Raw genomic sequence first — 21,746 nt, 5'->3', positions numbered from 1 at the left:
ACCCTTCCAGAGTCGCTGAGGTGTCCCAGGGAAACTACTGGCTCTCTGAGACCTGATGCAGACCCAGCCACAGGGTGTAGTGCAACTCAGAGACCTGAGTCCCCTGGGAAGCTCCGCCCAGGGTTTGGGAGTGAGCAGGAGGGGCAGGCACAGTGGAATCCGCTGCTCTGATATCTCCCAAAGGCTCCAACCTGTCTCCTGCTGCTTCTCCCCGTGCCTGAGCGGGACCATGTGGGAAGGTGGAGAGGTGAGGGAGGGAAGGTGTCACCTCAGATGGTATTCAGTGTCTCATGGCAGCAGCCAGAGCTGGGGTAGGGGGTCATGGGCGCCCTCCATGTAGGGCAGAACTGTGGATGGCTCTGTAGTGCAGCCAGGAGTGCCCGCCCTGAGGGACTCCTCCCTTCCTGTCCTCCCCTTCCAGTCTGTTGTCTACTGCCACGGAGGGCGCGTCGGCTTCTTCCAGGGAGACATCCGTCTCCTCTCGGATGACATGAAGGCTCTACGCCCCACCATCTTCCCTGTGGTCCCACGACTGCTGAACCGGATGTACGACAAGGTGAGCCCACATGGAGTCTCTGGCCAGTCTGAGGGGTAGATATATGCCTATGTGGATGGGGTCTGAAGGCCCAGGCAGGCTTTCCAAGCTTCCACCTCCAGGTCCTGGAAATGGCCTGTTCTCTTGTATTCCCTGACCCTCACCTGTTTCCTTCCTATTTTCAGGAATTACTAGCCCCGCAATATGCTCACACCTCGGTAGCATTGACCTTGGGCTGGATTTCATACATTCAGTGACCTCTTATAGGGGCCCAATGGAGTGCGGCTTCTCTGTTGGCTAGTCTGGACCTTCTTCCTGGGGGAGGTGTCTAGAGGTGGGACAGGCCCAGCAGCTGTTTCCAACTTGTGCTCCTCAGATCTTCAGCCAGGCAAACACACCACTGAAGCGCTGGCTCCTGGAGTTTGCAGCAAAGCGTAAACATGCTGAAGTCCGGAGCGGAATCATCAGGAATGATAGTATCTGGGATGAACTCTTCTTTAATAAGATTCAGGTAAGAGAATGAACAAGTGATTCTAGACATGCAAGTGTCTAATGGGTGACTTTACAGAAGAATTAGAGAAGTTCATCCCAGTGGCCTATAATCTTATCCTATCTAATAAAAGAGTAATATGCAAATTGGCCATACCTCCGCTACACCCACAAGCCATGGCCACCAGCCAATCAGGAGCAAGTATGCAAATTAACCCAACCAAGATGGCTATGGCCATGGAGCAAGCAGGAGGCTTGGATTTCCCCAGCAATGGAGGAAGCCAAGCTTTCTGCACACCCTGGCCGGCCCTGAACTCCACTCAAGGCTACAAAGTTTCAATTATAGAAGATAAATAAATCCCAACAAAAATGGTGGCAGCCTCGGAGCTGGAGAGAGCAGGAGGCTTGAGTTGCCCCCGGCGATGGAGGAAGCCAAGCTTCCGCAGCCCTGGCCTGCCTTGGCCTCCGCTCAAGGCTACAAAGTTTCAATTATAGAAGATAAATAAATTCCAACAAAAATGGCTGCAGCCACGGAGCAAGCAGGAGGCTTGGCTCTGCTCTAGGCTACAAAGTTTCAATTATAAAGGATAAATAAATCCCAGATACCAGGGCCTCCGCTTGGGTCGCCAGGGGGCATGGCCAGCCTGCAAACCACCACAGACCCCACGCCCCAAGGGAACTCCCACCCTGATCTGGGACACCCTTCAGGGCAAACCAGCTGGCCCCCACCCATGCACCAGGCCTCTATCTCCTATCTAATAAAAAAGTAATATGCAAATTGACCATCACTCCAACACACAAGATGGCTGCCCCCATGTGGTCAAAGATGGCTGCCCCCATATGGACACAAGATGGCTGCCACAAGATGGCCAGCAAGGGAGGGCAGTTGGGAGGGACAAGGCCTGCAAGGGAGGGCAGTTGGGTGCAATCAAGCCTGCAGGGGAGGGCAGTTAGGGGTGACCAGGCCGGCAGAGGAGGGAAGTTGGGGCAACTGGGCCTGCTGGGAAGGACAATTGGTGGGGACCCAGGCCTGTAGGGGAGAGCAGTTGGGGGGGACCAGGCCTGCAGGGGAGGGCAGTTAGGGATGACCAGGCCTGCAGGGGAGGGCAGTTTGGGGCAAACAGGCTGGCAGGAGAGCAGTTAGGCATCAATCAGGCTGGCAGGGGAGTGGTTAGGGGGTGATCACGCTGGCAGGCAGAAGCGGTTAGGGGCAATCAGGAAAGCAGGCAAGCGAGCAGTTGGGAGCCAGCAGTCCTGGATTGTGAGAGGGATGTCCGACTGCCGGGATCGTGCCTAAACGGGCAGTCGGACATCCCTCAAGGGGTCCTGGGTTGGAGAGGGTGCAGGCTGGGCTGAGGACACACACACACCCTGTGCACGAATTTCATGCACCGGGCCTCTAGTACAGTGATGGGCAACCTTTTGAGCTTGGTGTGTCAAACTTCGCCAAAAACTGAGCATAACTCTGGTAGTGTGTCACTTTGAGGAAAAAACTAACTCCAAGACTCTAGTTGCAAATGTTTCATCCTCAGGAGCAGCAAATGTTTCATCCTCGGCATGCGGCCGCGTGTCATCAGAAATGGCTACGCGTGTCAGTGCTGACACGCGTGTCATACATTCGCCATCACTGCTCTAGTAAAATAATAACTCATTTGGTCATGAAATCAAAGCTTAAGCTACTGTTGAAATCTTAAAGGACTCAGTTTTGTTATTTGGAGATGTGTTTTATTGGTCAAAAGGCAAACAGCAGGAAGGACTCCTAGAAAGTAGGTCCCTTGACTTCCATAGGTATTGGGGCAGCTTTGCCTTGGTGGTCAGGTCCACCAAAGAGCTCCTGGGGCCTGAAGGTTCTCTTGGTCCTTTTTGTAGCTCTGGCCATGGTAGCTTTCCAGCAGCATTAGGTTCTTGGATAGCCAAGAATCTTCCTTTAAAAAAAATATTTTTTATTAATTTCAGAGCGGGAGAAATAGATAGAAACATCAGTGATAAGAGAGAATCATTGATTGGCTGCCTCTTGCATGCCCCACACTGGGGATTGAGCCTGCAACCTGGGTATGTGCCCTGACCTGGAATTGAACTGTGACCTCCTGGTTCATAGGTCGACACCCAATCACTGAGCCATTCTGGCTGAGCCCAAGAATCTTCCTTTGCTTTTCCTCTGTCCTGTCCCTTTAGCTTCTCCCAAATCAGCTGATCATGAATTGCTCATCTCTGGATCCCCACTAAAGTTTCCAAGTCCTGCATTATCCAAGGAATGTGTAGTTAATTAGTATCATTGCTCAATTTTCCTTACTATATTTTTAGCTATGAAAATTAATATTTAAACTCTCTTGGCTCAACTTCCATAAACATATTTAAAGACCTCTTTGTCCACTGAATAGTAAATAGAGCAGTATTGATTTATAAATGAAAAAAGGCTAGGCCGTTAATGTGGAAGTGGAAAGGAATTGTCCTAAGTAATTGTTTTTGGATGGTGGCAAATGATGGGAGAGTAAGGGAATAGCTGTGTATTTTAAGGAAAGTAGAACCAAAATGATAAAATGCCACATAGATTAATGGCACTTATCTCAAAATACGTAATAGAGTTGGCCATATTGTACAGCTGATTGGGTTCATTTTGAAGAACAGACTTCCTCAGTTCATGTTGAGTCCTTCTCTCTGATCCCTACCCCAGGGTACAAGTAGGGTCCAATTATTGAATGTTGACCTTGGCTGAGGCACAAACTTTGGCAGATTCTTCTCGCCCACAGGCCAGCCTCGGTGGGTGTGTGCGGATGATTGTGACTGGAGCAGCCCCCGCGTCACCAACAGTCCTGGGATTCCTTCGGGCAGCTTTGGGGTGCCAGGTATTACCTTCACGTGGCCTTCCCGGGGGGCAATAAGATGTGTGTAAGGACAGGGAAAGACCCTAGAGGCAAGATTTTAGTGGGATAAAAACTCAATTCCTCTGAGGATGAAAACATCCCAGTGCCACTGAAAGCCAGTATGACCTTTTGACATACTGGAAAGCCCAGGTGCGTCCAGTCTGGGAAAAGGGGGCTGATAAACTGTATGTGGAGCAGCAGTGTGCTGGGGAGTCTGTAGAACGCCTGTAACAGCATCTCTGCATTCTTCAGCCTGTAAAATATCGCCCAACCCAGAAAAGGAGCACAGGGGAGGGGATGCTGAAAGTCCATTTGTGTTTTGTCATTTGACTCAATAGGTTTTGTCATCACTAAAAATTCCATTCCTTCATTGACCCATTTGATTAAAATTTATTAAGTTTTTACATATGCTGGGTATAGTAACATGGCTGTGACTGAAGAGTTTTAAGTAAAGTAGGCACATCTATTTCATCGATGTACATGCTTCACTTTTTATACTTTCAAAGCCACTGGCCTCTTCTACCCCAACATGGCCTGACCACTTACTTCTAAGAGCAGACTCTCCCACGTGGTTTATTCCTGCAAACACATGAGGCTCTGGAGGAGAATGTCTTACAGAGGCAAAATAAACCATACAGTAGATTTTAAAGTACTTGCCTTTAATACATATTATCCAAATAAAAAATAGAGTCAGTAGTTGAAAATAGGTCAGAAATCTTTACCCCAAACCACTTAAGCTTATCAACTAAGTGTGGTAAAAGTAGCACTTCTTCCAAGCCAAGTAGCCACACCTGTTATCTGTGTTCAGCTTCACCTGGATTTACCTGCCTCTAGAGCACCTCCCTCCCACCACGCCCAGCATGGAGCAGCAGGTGTCAGGGTGGGAGCTTAGTTGGCTGAGGCGGGCAGCCAGCCGGCTGCAAGAGGCTGTGTACCTACAGTGTGGTTTCCATGTTTTGCTTGAAGGTTTATGAAGGTTACGGCCAAACTGAGTGCACAGCTGGATGTACCTTCACCACACCCGGGGACTGGACCTCAGGTAGGATGGACAGGAGATGTGGGGATGGTTCACCAGGCACTGCTGAGTTAAAACAGCTACAAAATTTTCTCATGGAAAGTAAATTTACAAGGGTACATCAGAAAAAAGCAGAAATAGAAGAAAGACACGAATGGTGGTTATGTCTAGGTTGTACCATTATGGGTATGTTGTTCTCTTTGTTACATATTTTTGTATTTTCTTACTTTGCATTTTTCCATTTCTTTTATAGATAAATAGAAGTTGTATTTTAAAAAATAAAGGAGTGATAGATCCCAAAACATAGCTCAGGAAAAATGATTATGTCAGTATACTATATTTCATAGATTCTGAATACCACACAGGCTTGCTTATAGTCATTTTTTATTTTTTAAAAAATATTTTTTTATTGATTTCAGAGAGGGACAGATAGAAACATCAATGATAAGAGAGAATCATTAATCGGCTGCCTCCTGCACACCCCCTATTGGGGATTCACCAGGAATCAAGCTGTGACCTCCTGGTTCATAGGTCGATGCTCAACAACTGAACCCACATCAGCCAGGCACTTGTAGTGGTTTTATTTTATTTTATTTTTAATTTATTTTTAGTGATTTCAGAGAGGAAGGGAGAGGGAGAGAGAGATAGGAACATCAGTGATGAGAGAGAATCACTGATTGGCTGCCTCCTGCACGCCCTATACTGGGGATCGCGCCCACAGCCAGGGCATGTGCCCTGATCTGGAATTGAACCATGATCTCCTGGTTCATAGGTCGATGCTCTACCACTGAGCCACGCTGGCTGGGCGTAGAATGAAGGAAGCAGGCTATGAATTGGATATGATTACAATCAGGATTTTTTACAATCGTGCCCTTATTGAAAGATTACAATTATGAATTGGAGAGGCAACTTCCTAATGGCCAGAGCACTATTTCTTAAAGGGCCATTTCCAAGGCCCTTGGGAACTACAGTCTTCTATGACATTAGTGTCTAGAAGGCAGTGGCGGCCTCAGGAAGGAGCAGATCCCATCCACTGCCTCATTCTGAAGAGACTCATCTTTCAGGGTAAGGAGGAAGCAGCAGGTAGTCCCTGTATTGTCCATCACAAATTTAGACCAGATGCTGGAAGACTAAAAACCATCCAGCAAAAGAATCCTTTAGACCACCACCTTCCTCTGTGCTTCCACTCTCATGCTTTAGTTTGCTCAACTGCAAACTAGAAAAACTTGGGATGATGTGCATGCACAAGAAATATGCCCAGTAATGAAATCCTGTTTTTAGGGCACCTTGAGGTAGTCAGCAGAAACATGATAGGTGGAGTCTAAATCAAAATCCGATTTGGCCAAGTCGAGTACAGAAGCATTTTTTCCCTGCGTTTTATCTTTTAAATTCTAGCTGAATAAAGCCTTTGGTGTATACATCCTTTGATCTTTCTACCACGGGAAAAATCTACAAGGACTGTCTTCTGGGGTCCTGGTTCACTAACTTTTTTCTTATTGTTGCCATCATATTTGCCGGTCACTCTCACATATGCCCTTCCTTTTGGATACTTACTTCCCTCTATGCCATTCTCTACATTTTCTTACGTGAGACTTTTGAGTTTTGCCTTTTTTATTCATCCTTACCATAAAAACTTGCAAAGGCTATTGAGTATGAGAAGACAGATGTCTTTATACGAATCGTGGAAGATTTTCCAACCTCTCCTTTAAAAGAGAAAACAGTGTCACCACCTCACTTTTTATCTCCATGGCTCTGTCACTCACTGTCCCTTCAGGACCTTGGCCAGCACCTTATTAAAGTGAATTCTGTAACAACCACACACACCCAAATTACTAGAAAATGACAGCAGTGTAATTTTGTGGCTGGAATGTATAAGATCAAGAAAATTAGAAGCTGTTTTTTAGGGTCGAGTTACCTCGCCCTGGTTTCCGTTCCTCTGTTACTCAGTGTAGTGTGGGGACCCGAAGCATCATCCCCCGCGTGCCTGTATGACACGCAGAATCTCAGGGTTCATCCCAGACCCACTGAATCGGAATCTGCAGTTTAACAAGATTTCTAGATGATTCCTGGGCACATTGGTCAACAGTCTGGTGACTGGAGGAAAAGCAACGATGACCTTATTTTATGAACCCCAAACCAAGCCTTGTGATCTGACAAAGGGGAACGTCTCTCAATAGGGGCACGATTGTAAAAAAATCCTGACCGTGTGGTTGGTGTGGGTGCGAGCCCCACAGACTCTGCAGGTTGGTGCCAGGCTGATGTGCCTGTCCAGCTCTTTAAGAATCAGATGTAAAACAAAGGCCCGCAAAGGCTGGCCTCTCCCTTCTCCAGAACTTTGTTTTATTGTCAGCGCTTGCCTATGACACATGCCTGTCTAAATGTGCTTTGCTTTTCGTCCATAATTCCCTACTTTGACCACTTGGGGGGTTTACATGGCATGGAGCGTCTTCAGTGCTGAAATGGACCTGGGCACTGACCAAGGCCACATTGTTCTGGTGTTCTAGGGCACGTGGGGGCGCCTCTGCCCTGCAATCATATCAAGCTCATCGACGTCATGGAACTGAACTACTGGACCAGCAAAGGAGAGGGAGAGGTAAACTTCAGCATTTAGCCATTCGTGCCTGTGGAGGCTGCATGTAATGAGTGAAGGGAAAAAATGGAATTATTTTTCTTTTACCCTCTGTGTAAAGTCACTTTAAGTTACTGCTTAATTTGACTCAACTGAATTCAGTATTTCCTCCCTCTTCTGTTTATAAAACAAGGCTACGGCAGGGCAGGTCTAACCCAAGATTTGTAATTTTCAAACTTTAAAAAAAACACCTATTTTCTCCCTAAGTAGCATGGCCTGCTGCTGTGGATCTGTCCCAGCAGAAACATAACCATTTGCAGACAGGCCAGGTGGGGTAGATACTCATTCATTCATCCCATGCGAGTGGGTAGAAGCTGACTGGCTGCCTGGTGAGGCAGGGGCTGAGCCTCTCTGGTGGAATCAGCCAGCCATCAGCATCTGATGTGACCCCATCCAGTGTTACAAAGCAGAACCTGCCGAAGGCCAGGGGGTTCCCAAGGAAGAAGAGATGGTGGAGGGAGGCCTGGGGTGGCCAGGGCAGAGAGGAAAGATGGAGAGGATACTGCTTGAGCGAAAGCAGAATACAGCTCCGACAGCTGGTGGCTGTCGCTGTCCTCTGTTGTCATCACTGCCGTCGGCACAGTGGATTTCCTGGGGGATAGCGTACAGCCTTCTACACTTGCCCCCTGACAGCCTCACATCAGGAATCCTTACGCTGTGGGCTGAGAGAAACCGGTGTTTGTCCCTGCAGATATGTGTGAGAGGACCAAATGTGTTCAAAGGTTACTTGAAAGATCCAGACAAGACAAAGGAGGCCCTGGACAGCGACGGCTGGCTCCACACAGGAGACATCGGGCAGTGGCTGCCGGTGCGTGTGTTGGGAAGCCTGGAGCTCCAAGCACTTGGGTGGTGGGTGTAAATCTGATGCGCTCTGAGGCAGGGGTCTTCTCCATGTCCTGCTTGACTGCTAGTCATTCAGTAACACCTCCAGGGATTAAGGGGTTTGTCTGTACCTCGCCCCCAACGCTTTCTCCTCCACCCTCCTGAGGCAGGAGATAGGGATCTTTGTGGGAGGGCACAGCTGGAATGTGCCTACCCTTCATGGTTTCCAGAAAGACCTGCAGTGCTGTGGAGTCTGGGAGGTGGAGTACAAGGAGCAGGAGTTCATAGTTCTGGGAGGCCTGAGAAAGGCAGCGGTGAGAGCCTGGACGCTGGCCCCAGCTGAGAGGTGGCCCTGAGCAGGAGGAAAAGCTTGACGCTGGGCCCGAAAACAGCTACGTTCCTGTGGCTCTGTCAGCAGTGGCTCTCATGACCCTGAGCAAAGCCTCATCCCTCTCTGGGACTGTGGGACTCACTTGCAGAATAAGAGTGTGAGGCTACGGGAAACTCTTTGGCTGTGGCCCCCAACTTGCAGCCCAAATCAGCTATTGTGCCTCATTCTGTCATTTATAAAATGGGGATAACACCATTGCTTACCTGCGCATTATTGTGAGGAATAAGTGAGATTATACATGTAAAGCAATTAGCACAAAGCCTGGCACATAGGAGATGCTTAGATGAAAGCTATGAGCAGAAAAGGGCTCTGTTGCTGAAACCGAGAGCCCTTGCCTGACGCAGCCCGCCCAAGGAGTCTCTCTAAGGTTCTGGTGGGCGTTCTGAGATGCTGAGTTTATTGGTCATGTGAGTGGTGTTGAGCTCTCTCCAGGGCTGGCGAGCTGTTTGCCCCTGCTTGGGTCTGTGTGCTTCCCTTTGAGAAACGCTCAATCCTGCAGCAGTTGAGGATGTATCCTTGATGTGTGCCCTGGGCCAGGGACTCTGCTCAGGGGAGGGACAGGTCTTTAGACAGTGTCCAATCTTTAGACAGTGCTCAGAGCAGTTGCATGAACTGAGGGCCACGCTCACCTGGGGAAAGGCAGAGGAGGACACAGGCCTGCTGGGTCTGAGTCTCGGAATATGCCCTAAGTGAGAGGAGAGACTGGGAAGGACAGTCGGGGCAGGAGTAATAGCACGTGCTGAGTGGAGAGACACTAGTGGAGTGAAGCAATCAGTTCTAATTGAGGGCCCACAGGTGTGGAAGAGGCAGACGGGAGAAGGCAGCGGCGCCCTGGACACTGACGGAGGGTAGATTGTCCCATCAACTAAGAAAGCTTAGGCTTCAGGTCCCTTCACTTGCATAGGCCCCTTCCAAGGTTCTGTACTTCATTTTATATTATTTTTCTTAAAGAGGATCCTCAAAGTTGGAAAAAGCTTAAAGCCTCACAAAGCCTTGGCTCTGCCACTGATGCCCCATAACTTGGATGAAACCACCTACCCTGCAGGGTGTTGTGAGAAGCACGTAAATTAATTCATGTAAAGTACCTAGTGTTTTGCTTGAACTCAAAACCCAAGACAACAGGCTGGCAGTCTGTGGGAGTTAAAATTTTTTAAAGTAGTGTTTTGAAATAGTATTAGATACAAGGAAAAGGTATATGTTTCTGACCCAGAAAGACCTGCTTAAAATCCTGGTTCCCCTACCTCCTAGCTGTGTGGCTTTGAAGAAGTTAAGTAACCTCTCTGATCCTCCCTTTCCTTATCTATGCAATGGAGGTGATGACACCCAGTGCCTAGAGTACCATGAATACCAAAGAAGCCAGTGTAGGGAAAGTGTGTGTTGTCCAGCCTGGGTTTTGAGGAAAGCAGGGCCTCCTTGTTTTTCTCTTCTGGAGAGATCGCTCTGGTTCTGGTGGCTCGGACAAATGGGGCCTGAATGGAGTGTGTGCAAAGGGCTGGCCGGTCAGGAAGTGGTTTGATGGAGAGAGGTTTGTGAGCGAGGGTGGATGAGCCTGACTGCTGGAAGTCCCAGGAGAGGCAAATGGCAAGGCCATCTCCAGTGTTAGGGCTTGGGGGCTGGGACAGGCGTGAGGAGGGCAGTGAGGAGCTTCCTTTGGGGGCCTGTTGCATATGCAACCACCCTTGTTTCTGAGGAGAGTCCTGAGGAGAGTTAAGTTCTGGGTCTGGCACTCGTTGACAGGTCTGGCTGGCAGCTTAGACAGACGGGGGAGTGGCCAGTGAAGAGATAAAAGGTGGTTAATCTCAAGGGGCATGTCAGTGGTGGTGAGGAATGGGCAGCATTCAAGGTTGAGCCAAAGGAGAGAGACCCACTTAGGGAACTCAAAAAAGGTTGAGGGGAGGCAGGGAGGTAAGGGCGGTCCTGGAGACCAGGAGCACAGGCACTCACTGCCCAAGGGTGGCCTGCCCGCTGCAGAGGCCCTGGCCATCCGGCTGGTCAGGAGGGACTCACTGGGGGCTGTGTGCTGGGGGTGGAGAGGCACTCTTTGGGGTTGGGGCAGTAGCTGGGGCTAGAGTCCTAAGCATGACTTAAGGGGGGAAATCTGAAGATGCCATGAGAAAAGGGACAGCTGGAGCAAGGGCCTGGGCGATAGGGAAGCCCTGGTGGGGGTAAATGCTGAGTTCATTCAGGGCGGAGCTTGAGCCATCAATCTGTGTGCACGGTGGCTGTCAAGAGCAGAGAAGTCACAGAGGAGCAGATCCGGGTGGAGTCTGCAGGGTGGGGCAGGACAGGAGGGAAGGACTATGGCACTACGGAGTGATGGGTTGAGGCTCAGAGGATGCCATCTTTTTATGAAGCTGTTTGTCCAACTCCACAGGCGGGAACTCTTAAAATTATTGATCGGAAGAAGCACATATTTAAACTTGCTCAGGGAGAATATGTTGCGCCTGAGAAGATTGAGAACATCTATACCCGGAGTGAGCCTGTGGCACAAACCTATGTCCATGGGGACAGTTTACAGGTGAGTCCCCTGCGCTCCAGCCCTCCCACAGGTGCTGGGCCTGCTGAAAAACCTAGAGTTAGCTCAGAATGATTTCGTAAGTATTTGGTATTTTATTAAGTAGTAAACATTAATTTCTAATCAGACACCGTATTCATCTACATATTAGATTATGAGAGAAAATTCCTTGTTAAATAAGAAATCTTAATTATTTAGGGTTTGATAAATTGCAACTAGGTGATAAGTAGCTTGAAGTTATAGTAACGGACACTCCCACTACTTTTAACTTCATGTGTGTGTGTTTTTAAATTTTTTTTATTTTTCAATTACAGCTGACGTACAGTATTATATTAGTTTCAGGTGTACAGCCCAGTAATTTGATATTTGCATAACTTGCAACGTGATTACCCTAGTAAGCCTAGTACCCATCTGTCACCATACATAGTTATTACAATATTGACTATATTCCCTGTGCTGTACCCACTACTTTTTTTGTTGTTGCTGTTGTTAATCCTCATCCGAGGATATTTTTCTTTTTAAATATATTTTTCTTGGTTTCAGAGAGGAAGGGAGAGAGAGAGAGAGAGAATCATTGATCAGCTGCCTCCTGCACACCCCCTCCTGGGGATGGAGCCCGCAACCCAGGCATGTGCCCTTGAGAGGAATTGAACCCGAGACCCAACAGTTGGGGGGGCCAGTGCTCTAATCATTGAGAAAACTGGCTAGGGCTATACCCACTGCATTTATTTATTTATTTATTTATTTATTTATTTATTTATTTGAGAGAGAGAGAAACAACAAGTTGTTGTTCCACCCATCCTTGCACTCACTGGTTGCTTCTTGCATGTCCCCTGACTGGCAACCAACTGAGCTACCTGGCCAGGGCTTGTATCCACTACTTTTAACTAATGTTCTACCTATTTCCAAGAGGAATTTTGAAATAAGTTGAAGTAAATTTCACAATTTCTACTGTTTTGATTTTGAAATATGCAAATTAACTTTACAGATTAATAGGTATAATATTGCAACAATGGCACTGATGATGATATAGCCTAATATATTAAGCTAATATGTTAATTAATGTGGTTTAGGATTAAATTATTTGGAGAGGATTTATTATTATTCTGTTTTCAACATCATTTAAATATATTTTTATTGATTTCAGAGAGGAAGGGAGAGAGAGAGATATAGAAACATCAATGACGAGAGAGAATCATTGATCTGCTGCCGCCTACATGCCCCCTAATGGGGCTTGAGCCCGCAACCCGTGCATGTGCCCTTGACTGGAATCGAACCCAGGACCTTTCAGTCTGCAGGCTGATGCTCTCTATCCACTGAGCCAAACCAGCTAGGGCTGTTTTCAACATCATTTAGATTTAAAGTCAGAAAGATCACTATGAATATAGTCTTTGCATTAATTGGATTGCTATAATTAAATATGAAATTATTTTAATAATTTAATGAACCATATTAATGAAATGAAAGGCCATATTAATTAAACAATTTAAAAATGTCAGGAAATCCTGAGAAACATATTTTGGTTCATAGAGTTGTTTACCATCCTAAAGATGTACTCATTTGAGTTTAGCTTGAGAAATAAAGGTACATGTAGGTCTAATTTTATTGATGCTTAATCTCCTTAGGTTTATTCTTTATTAATTTTTTTTACAAAGTTAGGTAAATATCAGAAAATAAATAGTCAAGAATCTGTGATATATTGGTGGAAACGTTTCATAACATAGCCATATACTTATTTTTACTGTTGGACTACAGATGACCACTTTAAAAACTTTTTTCATTAATATAATATTATATGTCAAGTATACTTTAATAAATGTTTAAAAGTAATATAAAGGCTTTTGTGATTATAAAAAGCTTTTGTCAATTTTGGAGATTGTTTTATTTTGGTGATTGGTATATCTTGTACTAGTATCTTTAATTTTGTATCTATTTCAAAAATGTTATAATGTTTTTAGAAAAAATCAAAATAAATATGGTGACTAGGGAAAAAAGTGCTTTTGTCATGACTTGCTTTTCTTTGGTGGGATTGCAGGCCTTTTTGGTGGGCATTGTTGTGCCTGACCCTGAAGTCATGCCCATCTGGGCACAGAAGAGAGGAATTGAAGGGACATACGCAGAGCTCTGTGTAAATAAGGTCTGTACAGTGGGGCTGTTTCCTAAAAGGTTGCTGGACCTTTTTTGATACTGCATTATGAGAGAACAGGAAAACAGCGGACTGGCGAAATTCGAACACGTAGGGAAATTTCTAACTTTATACATGGTGGGAATTCTAAACCAGGCTCACATTTCTTCTTAGAAAGTTTGATAAAACTATTGAATTTTCGAGCCAGAAGACATCACAGGAAGCTTGTCCAGGCCTCTTGTTTCGCAGCGTGCAGGAGAGCCCACAGAGGATGGCGGCTTGCCCACGGCCACACAGCTGGTTAACAGCAGTGTCAGATGTGACATAGGCCTGCCTCCTGGCCAAGCTCTCTCCAAGTGTGAGGTGGTTTATGTATCTACTGGGCTTAGAGAGACAGTCATGGAATTGAAAAAGTAACACAGTTCTTCCTGCTTAGAGCATTAGCCACTCACACCTTACAGAAACCCCGTGTACATGGAGGGACCTCTGGAAGAGGATCTCTGTGCTCCGTCTCAGCCTCAGCCCCTCCAGTCACAAGGTCCATTGCTCAGCAGCAACCACAGGCCCTGTCGATTCCACTAGGCCCTGGGATCTTCTGGGGGTTACGGGGCCCCTGGGACTCACCGGGCTGACCAGAGGGCCACTTAAAAGCATCATGTTGACTTGGGGTGCTGAGCACATAATACAATATACAGATGATGTATTATAGAATTGTACACCTGAAACCTATATAATTTATTAACCAATGTCACCCCAATAAATTCATTTAGAAAAAAATCAAGTGGTCCCTTAGCCTGTCACTCCTTTGGGCATGCCTGGTACTTACTTGCCAGATGAGAGGTGGTGTTGGCATGCTCCCAGGGAGAGTCAGCCCCGGCTGGAGGTGTGGGAGGGAGAGCGTGTTGGTATGAAATGTGTTTTGATACTGTAATTTTACCTGTATGATTCACTTCAGGAGCTGAAGAAAGCCATTTTGGAAGATATGGTGAGGTTAGGAAAAGAAAGTGGACTCCATTCTTTTGAACAGGTAACTGTAACCTTCCCCATACTTGTTTCAGCCCTTCACACAGTGATGAAAATTAAACTAGCCCACAGTGACCCTGACCTGGATTCCGTACCCTCCATGCTGTGGCCTGCAGGCAGGCTTAGCACCAACAGACCCCTGAAGGCCTGTTCCATCCTGACTGCAGCAGCCTGCGTCCAAACTAAAATAGGTCATATATCGAGTGAGACTGCTCGTTGTGCTCGTAATCACAAATGTCCATAAAGCTGAAATATTACCCTGGCCTTCACCACCGGATCATGTGTACATGATCTGTCTCCAAGATGCCTGCAACTGCCCAGACCAGAGCTCTGTGTTATTTTTACTTTTATGGGGACACTCTTCTTCACTACCACAGGCAAGCTTTCTTGCTAGGACATCGGAAAAACTGTGTTCCTTGGGCCAATGATCTATTAGCCCAGCATGCCCTCTACAAAGAGGAAGAAACAAAGAATATATTAGGCGAGGACACAGTAGTCCTCTAAGACCTTTTGTCTTTGCTAGGTTGGGGTTCTTACTTTAACTGAGTTCATAAGCATACTTGGTCCTACTTACATATACCATTTATACACCCTCTTTAGTTAGAAATCCAAAAAGAAAAATTTATCAAGCAGAAAAATATTAATATACTGATTTTTAATGTTTCCTAGTATGTAATTAACATAATTGTTTTTCATAAAACTTTGTTTCTCCAATAGGGTACACCTGGAACCTATATAATTTTACTAACTAATGTCACCCTAATGAATTCAATTTTAAAAAATCGAGTGGTCCCTTAGCCTGTCACTCCTTTGGGCATGCCCGGTACTTATTTGCCACATACAAGGTGGTGATTGGCATGCTCCCAGGCAGTGTCAGTACTAGCCCAGTGTAGTATTAGGGATCTGCAAGGCTTATGAGATTTTTAAATTTTATATGCTCCTTTTGATGATAATGTAAAAATATTTTTAAAACCAGTTTTAAATATAAAACTCTTGGAGCAATTACTTGCAATTAAAAAACATTTCCCAATTTAAGACTAATTTTTTTTTTTTAAGTTTCAAACTAAGGGAATCTAAACACAGTTATAGGGTCTGAGAATAGTTGTTGTTGTTTTTTTAAATAGATCTTTACATTAACCTAACTTGAGAAACATTGCATTACTCTCATCTAACAACATGTTTTAGGGCAAATAAGACCTGGATGAATAAATCTTCATAAAATTATAAAAATAAAAATTACAGAATCTGAGATACTCAGCAAGTTATATTTATATTTCTGAATGAAAGGTCAGTTCTGGCATAATAATTATTTAAATTTCTAAATTTGGTAGAACTGACTTTATTGCCCTTCCATAAGGCAGCTGTTGACCAGATCGAGCAGGAGTCACTGACTGGTGGTCGGAGGCCTGTCTGGTCCGGGCCTATGTGCTGGCCTCAAGGGCTGGCTCTGAGGGCACTGGGGACGCAGGAGGACTGGGACAGGATTACTAAACTGATTAGTTCCTGTGACTCCTAAGGCCTTGCACGCCCCCTTCTGGGTTTGGGATGTATGACCTACCCCAGGGCATGTGGGGAATCATAACATCTAGAATCCTCTTCCTGGAAAAGACTACCAACTCTTAAGCTTATGCTAAAAAGGTACCTTTGGCTGTGTTTCCAGTGTTAACCATTGTGCAAGTTAGAGCTTTCATTGAGAGGAGACATGTTCTTGACTTTCCATAAGCCTTAAGCAGAGTTACTGCTCTCCTAATCTGCCTTCACCATGGTAACGTCAAATACAGAGAAGTCATGTGGCACCTGAGAGGCCCAAGTTTTATTGCCAAGTCTGTCACCTCTTTGTTGGTCTGTGGCATCCTCCCCACCACAGCCAGTGTGTGCCCTCAGCTGACCACAGGAGAGCAAACACCAGGCCTCATGCCAGAGGAGGGTCCACTGTTGTTACAGAGTTCAACAGAAATTGAGTTAACCCATATTCCATCGTCAGCCTGTTCTGTCCCTTTCCCGAAAATATGAATGATCAATTAAGGCTTAACACAAAAAAAATTTACATACACACAGATAGGTATCCAAGTCCAAGGCTTAAATCATTCAATAAAAACTTTAAGAGTTCAGAATTACTGGACAGGATTGATATGAATTAAACTTTGAATTAGATAAAATATTAATGTACTTTAATTTCCAGAAACAGACAGTTCCTGGAACTAAGCCAACGATTATTAATTTATGGAGATCTTTGTAAGATATATTTTAATGAGTAGGTAGGAAGTATTTAAAATAACTATCAATAATTTTTTAATGTAGGTACTTGGGGAAGTATTTGAGCATACTTAACTCAGGTTTAACCATTTTTCTTGACTTTTATATGCTTTATTAGTTTGGATAGGCAACACAAAGTAAACTTCTACACTTAATAGATTTTTCAAATTCTGACTGGGAAGCTCTTATGAAAAATATTTTATTGTATTTCCTATCATTGAAATGAATACTTACCTAATGAAAGTGCCTTTAAATTAGAAATGAATTTAGCATTTTCCTATTTAATTTAAATATTTTTCTACTCTATTCTCTGTCCTAAATTATTCACTCTGTGTTCATTATCTATAAGCAATATTGTATATTAAAAGTATTTCATTATAAATTATGAAAAGTGCTGTGCTTTAATGAGTTAGCATAAATTGACACTTTTCAGATATTTTATTCCAACACAATATTTAAATGTACAGTACTTTTTTTTTAAATCCTCAAACAAGTATATTTTTTCCATTGCTTTTTTAGAGAAAGAAGGGAGGGATGAAGGGGGAAGGAGAGAGAGAGAAAGAGAGAGAGAAACATCAATGTGAGAGACACATTGATTGGTTGCCTCCCCCATGAACCCCAGCCAGAGCCGGAGATCAAACCTGCAACGCAGGTATGTGCCCTTGACCGGGAATCAAACCCACGACCTTTCGGTGCGTGGGCTGACACTCTAACCACTGAGCAACATTCGCCAGGACATATATTGAGTTTTTTATCTGAAAAATCAGTGAATGTAAGGGAGAGTTTTCTCAGCAAAGAATTCTTTGCCATCTCAAAATACCTGCCTGCCAGGGCACTAAACTGTTAGCATCAGAGATTTTGAAAACTATCGGTGACATATTGAATTTTTTCAACTATTTGCATACATTGATTCTTTTCCTCTTTTTATGGTAAAATACACATAAAAAATTTATCATCTTAGCTGTTTTTATGTATACAGTTGAGTGGTGTTAGGCACACTTGTAATATTGTACAAACATCACCACCATCCATCTCAGTAATTCTTTTCATCTTGTAAAACTGAAACTCTATAGTGTCATTAAGTAATAACTCCCAATTCCACCACCCCTCCCAGCTCCTGGCAACCACCATTTTACTTTCTGTCTCTATGACTTTGATTACTCTAAGTACTTCATATATTTGTATTTGTCTTTTTGCCACTTGCTTATTTCACTTAGCATAATGTTCTCAAGGTTCATCTGTGTTGTATGTCAGAATTTCCTTCCTTTTTAAAGTGAATAATGTTCCACATTTTGCTTATCCATTCATCCACTGATGGACATTTGGGTTGCTTCCACATTTTAGCTATCCTATATAATGAAGATGTAACAAGCAAATGGCCGTTACTCCGTGAAGTGTAACAACCGAACGGGTAACGACCTGATCATGGATCAGCAGGAGGGTGGGGCAGCGAGCTACAAGCGGGCAGCGGAGAGCTACAGGAGGGGGTAGGGCAGCAAGCTATGAGGGGGAGCAGGGAAACGGGGGAGAGGGGGGCGGGGGGAGCTACAGGAGGGCGGGGCAGCAGGCAGAGAGCTACCGGAGGGCGGCAGCGAGCTACTGGTGAGCTACTGGCACACGGATTTGTGCACAGGGCTACTAGTTGTGAATAATGCTGCTGTGAACATGGCCATACAATTGTCTTTTGGAAACCCTGCTTTCAATTCCACTCCTGGGAAATACACAGAAGTGGAATTACTTGGGTCATAAGGTAATTCTATTTTTAAAAATTTGAGGAACTGCCATACTGGCTTCCATAGTGGCTGCGCCATTTTACATTTCCACTAACAATGCACAAGGGTTCCAATTTGTCTGTCTCTTCACCTACACTTTTTATTCTCCGTTTTTTTTTATGATGGCCATCCTAATGGGGATAAGGTGGTATATACATTGATTTTTGAAGTAACATTTCCTAATTGTGCCCATTGATTTTATTAACAGTTCTCACAGGACAGTAGCACCTGAAGCAGTGACCTCTCTCTCTCTTGTTTTCCTGGCTTTTGTAACCCACATTCCAGTTCCTTTCTTCTTCACTCCTCCCTGTCTCAAGTCTAGGCTGCAGTTCTGTCCTTCATGCTAATACTTACATGGCCAATGTCCAAAGACTACTTGGTGTCTCAGAAGCAAGTAGTCTTGCTTTACGTGAATACCTGATCTTCCCACCTCCAAAGAATCTTTCTGCTCCTCCAGTTTTTCTGCCCAAGCAGAAACCTAGAACCATCATCATCTCTTCTTCTTTACCACTTACCCAAACCAATTCTAAGACCTGTCCTTTCTACCCCTGAAATCTATTTCTGTCTCCACAGCAAACTCGTGGCCCAAATCACCAGCAATCTTGCTTCTTGGCTGGTCTTCCAACTTCAACTTTTACCTCATTTCAATCCATTCGTAGCAGGTTAATCAATCGAAAGAGCCATTCTGGTTCTGTCTCTCGCTGTTTAGCTTAAAAATTATTTAGAGTACTAGAGGCCCGATGCATGAAATTCATGCCAGAAGAGTTGGCCTTTCTTCCCCCGGCTGCCGGCACTGGCTTCCCTCTGGCACCTGGGACCAGGGTTTCCCTCACAGCCCAGGCTTTGTCTCGAAAGACATCCGGTCTAATTAGCGTATTACTCTTTTATTATATAGGATTATTATTTCCAAACTCCCTACCTTGGCATATTAGTCTTTTATAATTCGGTCTACCTCTCCAGCCCTCTCTCTCTCCTTCATTTGCACTACTAGTATGTGCTTCAGCCTACACTTGCCATGTCCCAGGTGTGTTTTGGCACATGCTTCCTCTGCCTAGCACAGTGGTCGGCACACTCATTAGTCAACAGAGCCCAATATCAACAGTACAACGATTGAAATTTCTTTTGAGGGCCAAATTTTTAAAACTTAAACTTCTTCTAACGCCACTTCTTCAAAATAGACTCGCCCAGGCCGTGGTATTTTGTGGAAGAGCCACGCTCAAGGGGCCAAAGAGCCACATGTGGCTCTCGAGCTGTGGTTTGCCAACCACTGGCCTAGAGTACCCTCCTTCTACTCAGACCATATGGCAGCAACCACTCCCCCTACCCCTTGCTATCTTCATCTGGCTAAAGCCTATTTATCCTTCAGAGTTCAACTCAGCATCTTTTTTCAATGAATCCTGCCCAAGCTGGGTTGGGTGCTCTATCAGAAATACATTCAACTCTAACAGAAAACCCGACAGTGTCTTAAACACATAGGATGCATTTCTGTGTGTGTTTTTTTCTCACATAAGAAGCCCAAAGATAGGCCATCCAAGGTAGGTACAGGTCCTCAAAGACCTAGGCTCTGCCTGTCTTCCTACTCTCCATTCTTAGTGTGTTGGCTCATCACCTAATGGTCACAAGGTAGCTGCTACAGCTGTGGGCATGGCTCATATTCAAGGAAGGAATAAAGGAGATCGACCCATGACTGCCCAGTGTGTCTGCTGTACTGGGTGTGACTGCACTCCCTGAGGGCAGGGGTACCCATGGTTACTCTTTGTGTCCTCAATGCCTGGCTCAGAGTAAGCAACCAATTCATTTCTGTTGACTGGCTAAATGAAGGAGTAAGAAAGAAAAGAAGGCAGCTTTCAGGCATGTCAAATAGGCTGACATGTTATTAACATAGTTTTGAGTTTTAAAAAGGCATAGTATTTTTTATTGATATAGCTATTCCCATGTGCCTGTTTACTTTTGTCATGTATGCTATAAATGCTGTGTTATATTCCTGATAAAGATGTATTCTGCCTTTGGTTTTTAGGTAAAAGCCATTCACATCCATTCTGACATGTTCTCAGTTCAAAATGGCTTGCTGACGCCAACACTAAAGGCTAAGAGACCTGAGCTGAGAGAGTACTTCAAAACACAAATACAAGCGCTTTACTCAACCTCCATGTGAAGTTCAAGGCAAGTTCTGCTCAGTACAATGGACTGTGTAGCAATATTATAGTTATTCATGAAAGTAATGAGTCAGAATGATGCAGCTGAAAATGAATAAGCACGTGACTTTATGACTGAGCCTTTTCCTGCCCCAAGAGGTCTTTAACAATATTTTCTCTATCATCACCGAGTACACTTTATTTTTATTAAAATGATATTGTAGCAAGCTGCTAAAAATATTGCATATGGCAATGTAAAAATCAAGACTTTTCTCAAGAACTATGTACCACTAAAAGAAATATATTCTCAATGTTCATAGCACTCCTATTAAACATAAAGAAAAAAACATAACTGATATGTTGTACTTAATTACTTGTGGACTAGAAACCAGATACAGCAAATATCCAGGCAATGTGGACTACCTCATTCAATAACCGGTTGTCAAAAATCATAATTAAATCAGATTTAAAAATTAAAACTAGGTGTGTGGAATCATACTAAAGTAAAATGTGATAACTCACATTCTACATAACTTTAGATTCTTCAAACATGACAATCCTTGTTGATGTGAAAAAAAAGTTTTCTCTCTAATTTTTGTTTATTCGTGAAAAATGCAAATTCAGATATTCTTAAAATTAATGTTATATTTATATAACATGTCACAAAAATCTTTAAATATTTTCTCATTTATAAGCTCATTAAAACATTCAGAAACAACCTAGAAAAAATGTAATGTATAACTACTTCAAGAATAGTATATGTACATTTTTGGACTTCTTACAACATTCTAAAAGCTGTCTGTTGATGTTGACTCTACAATGAGTGTGCCTGTGGAGAAGACTTGGGAACAGAAACCCAGAATTATTTCTCAGGGTGGTCAGCAATTAATCTAACTATGTTCCTTGCTGGGTTCTTGCAGTCTTCCATGTTCAATATGTCCATGCTTGGCCTGGGAAACCCCAAATGACTAAAATTCTGAACAATTTCACTTTCTTTCAGTAAGACTATCAAGGCACGATTTCAGGAGGAAGGAATGTTATTTCCAAGCAAAGTAATTTTTCCATAACATAATTTTGAATAATCTCTTCAAAATACCCATGGAAAACTTTTTTAAGTCCATCATAGATAAGTATCTTCTTGGGGCATAATTCCATTCATAAAATCTGAAATGCTT

General features: G+C 44.3%; 1 protein-coding gene across 2 annotated transcripts in view; it reads left to right on the top strand.

Moving 5' to 3' along the window:
- The window catches only part of ACSL6 (acyl-CoA synthetase long chain family member 6), a gene marked incomplete at both ends in the record, with an annotated part of 52,617 nt that extends 32,026 nt beyond the window's left edge, over positions 1-20,591 (top strand). For both annotated transcript variants that reach the window (XM_079772354.1, XM_079772353.1), the window contains 10 exons: positions 422-556; positions 912-1,046; positions 3,775-3,870; positions 4,855-4,927; positions 7,408-7,496; positions 8,224-8,340; positions 11,120-11,263; positions 13,296-13,397; positions 14,341-14,412; positions 20,454-20,591. In XM_079772354.1, coding sequence (XP_079628480.1) covers positions 422-556; positions 912-1,046; positions 3,775-3,870; positions 4,855-4,927; positions 7,408-7,496; positions 8,224-8,340; positions 11,120-11,263; positions 13,296-13,397; positions 14,341-14,412; positions 20,454-20,591 — 1,101 coding nt within the window. The remainder of the gene's footprint in view (positions 1-421; positions 557-911; positions 1,047-3,774; positions 3,871-4,854; positions 4,928-7,407; positions 7,497-8,223; positions 8,341-11,119; positions 11,264-13,295; positions 13,398-14,340; positions 14,413-20,453) is intronic.
- Between the last annotated feature and the right edge of the window lie 1,155 nt (positions 20,592-21,746).

This window comes from Cnephaeus nilssonii (genome assembly GCF_951640355.1).
Source record: "Cnephaeus nilssonii genome assembly, chromosome: 5".
NCBI classification, from domain to species: Eukaryota; Metazoa; Chordata; class Mammalia; order Chiroptera; family Vespertilionidae; genus Cnephaeus; species Cnephaeus nilssonii.
Note: the sequence above shows the minus strand (reverse complement) of the source record. Positions and strands in the feature narration are given on the sequence as shown.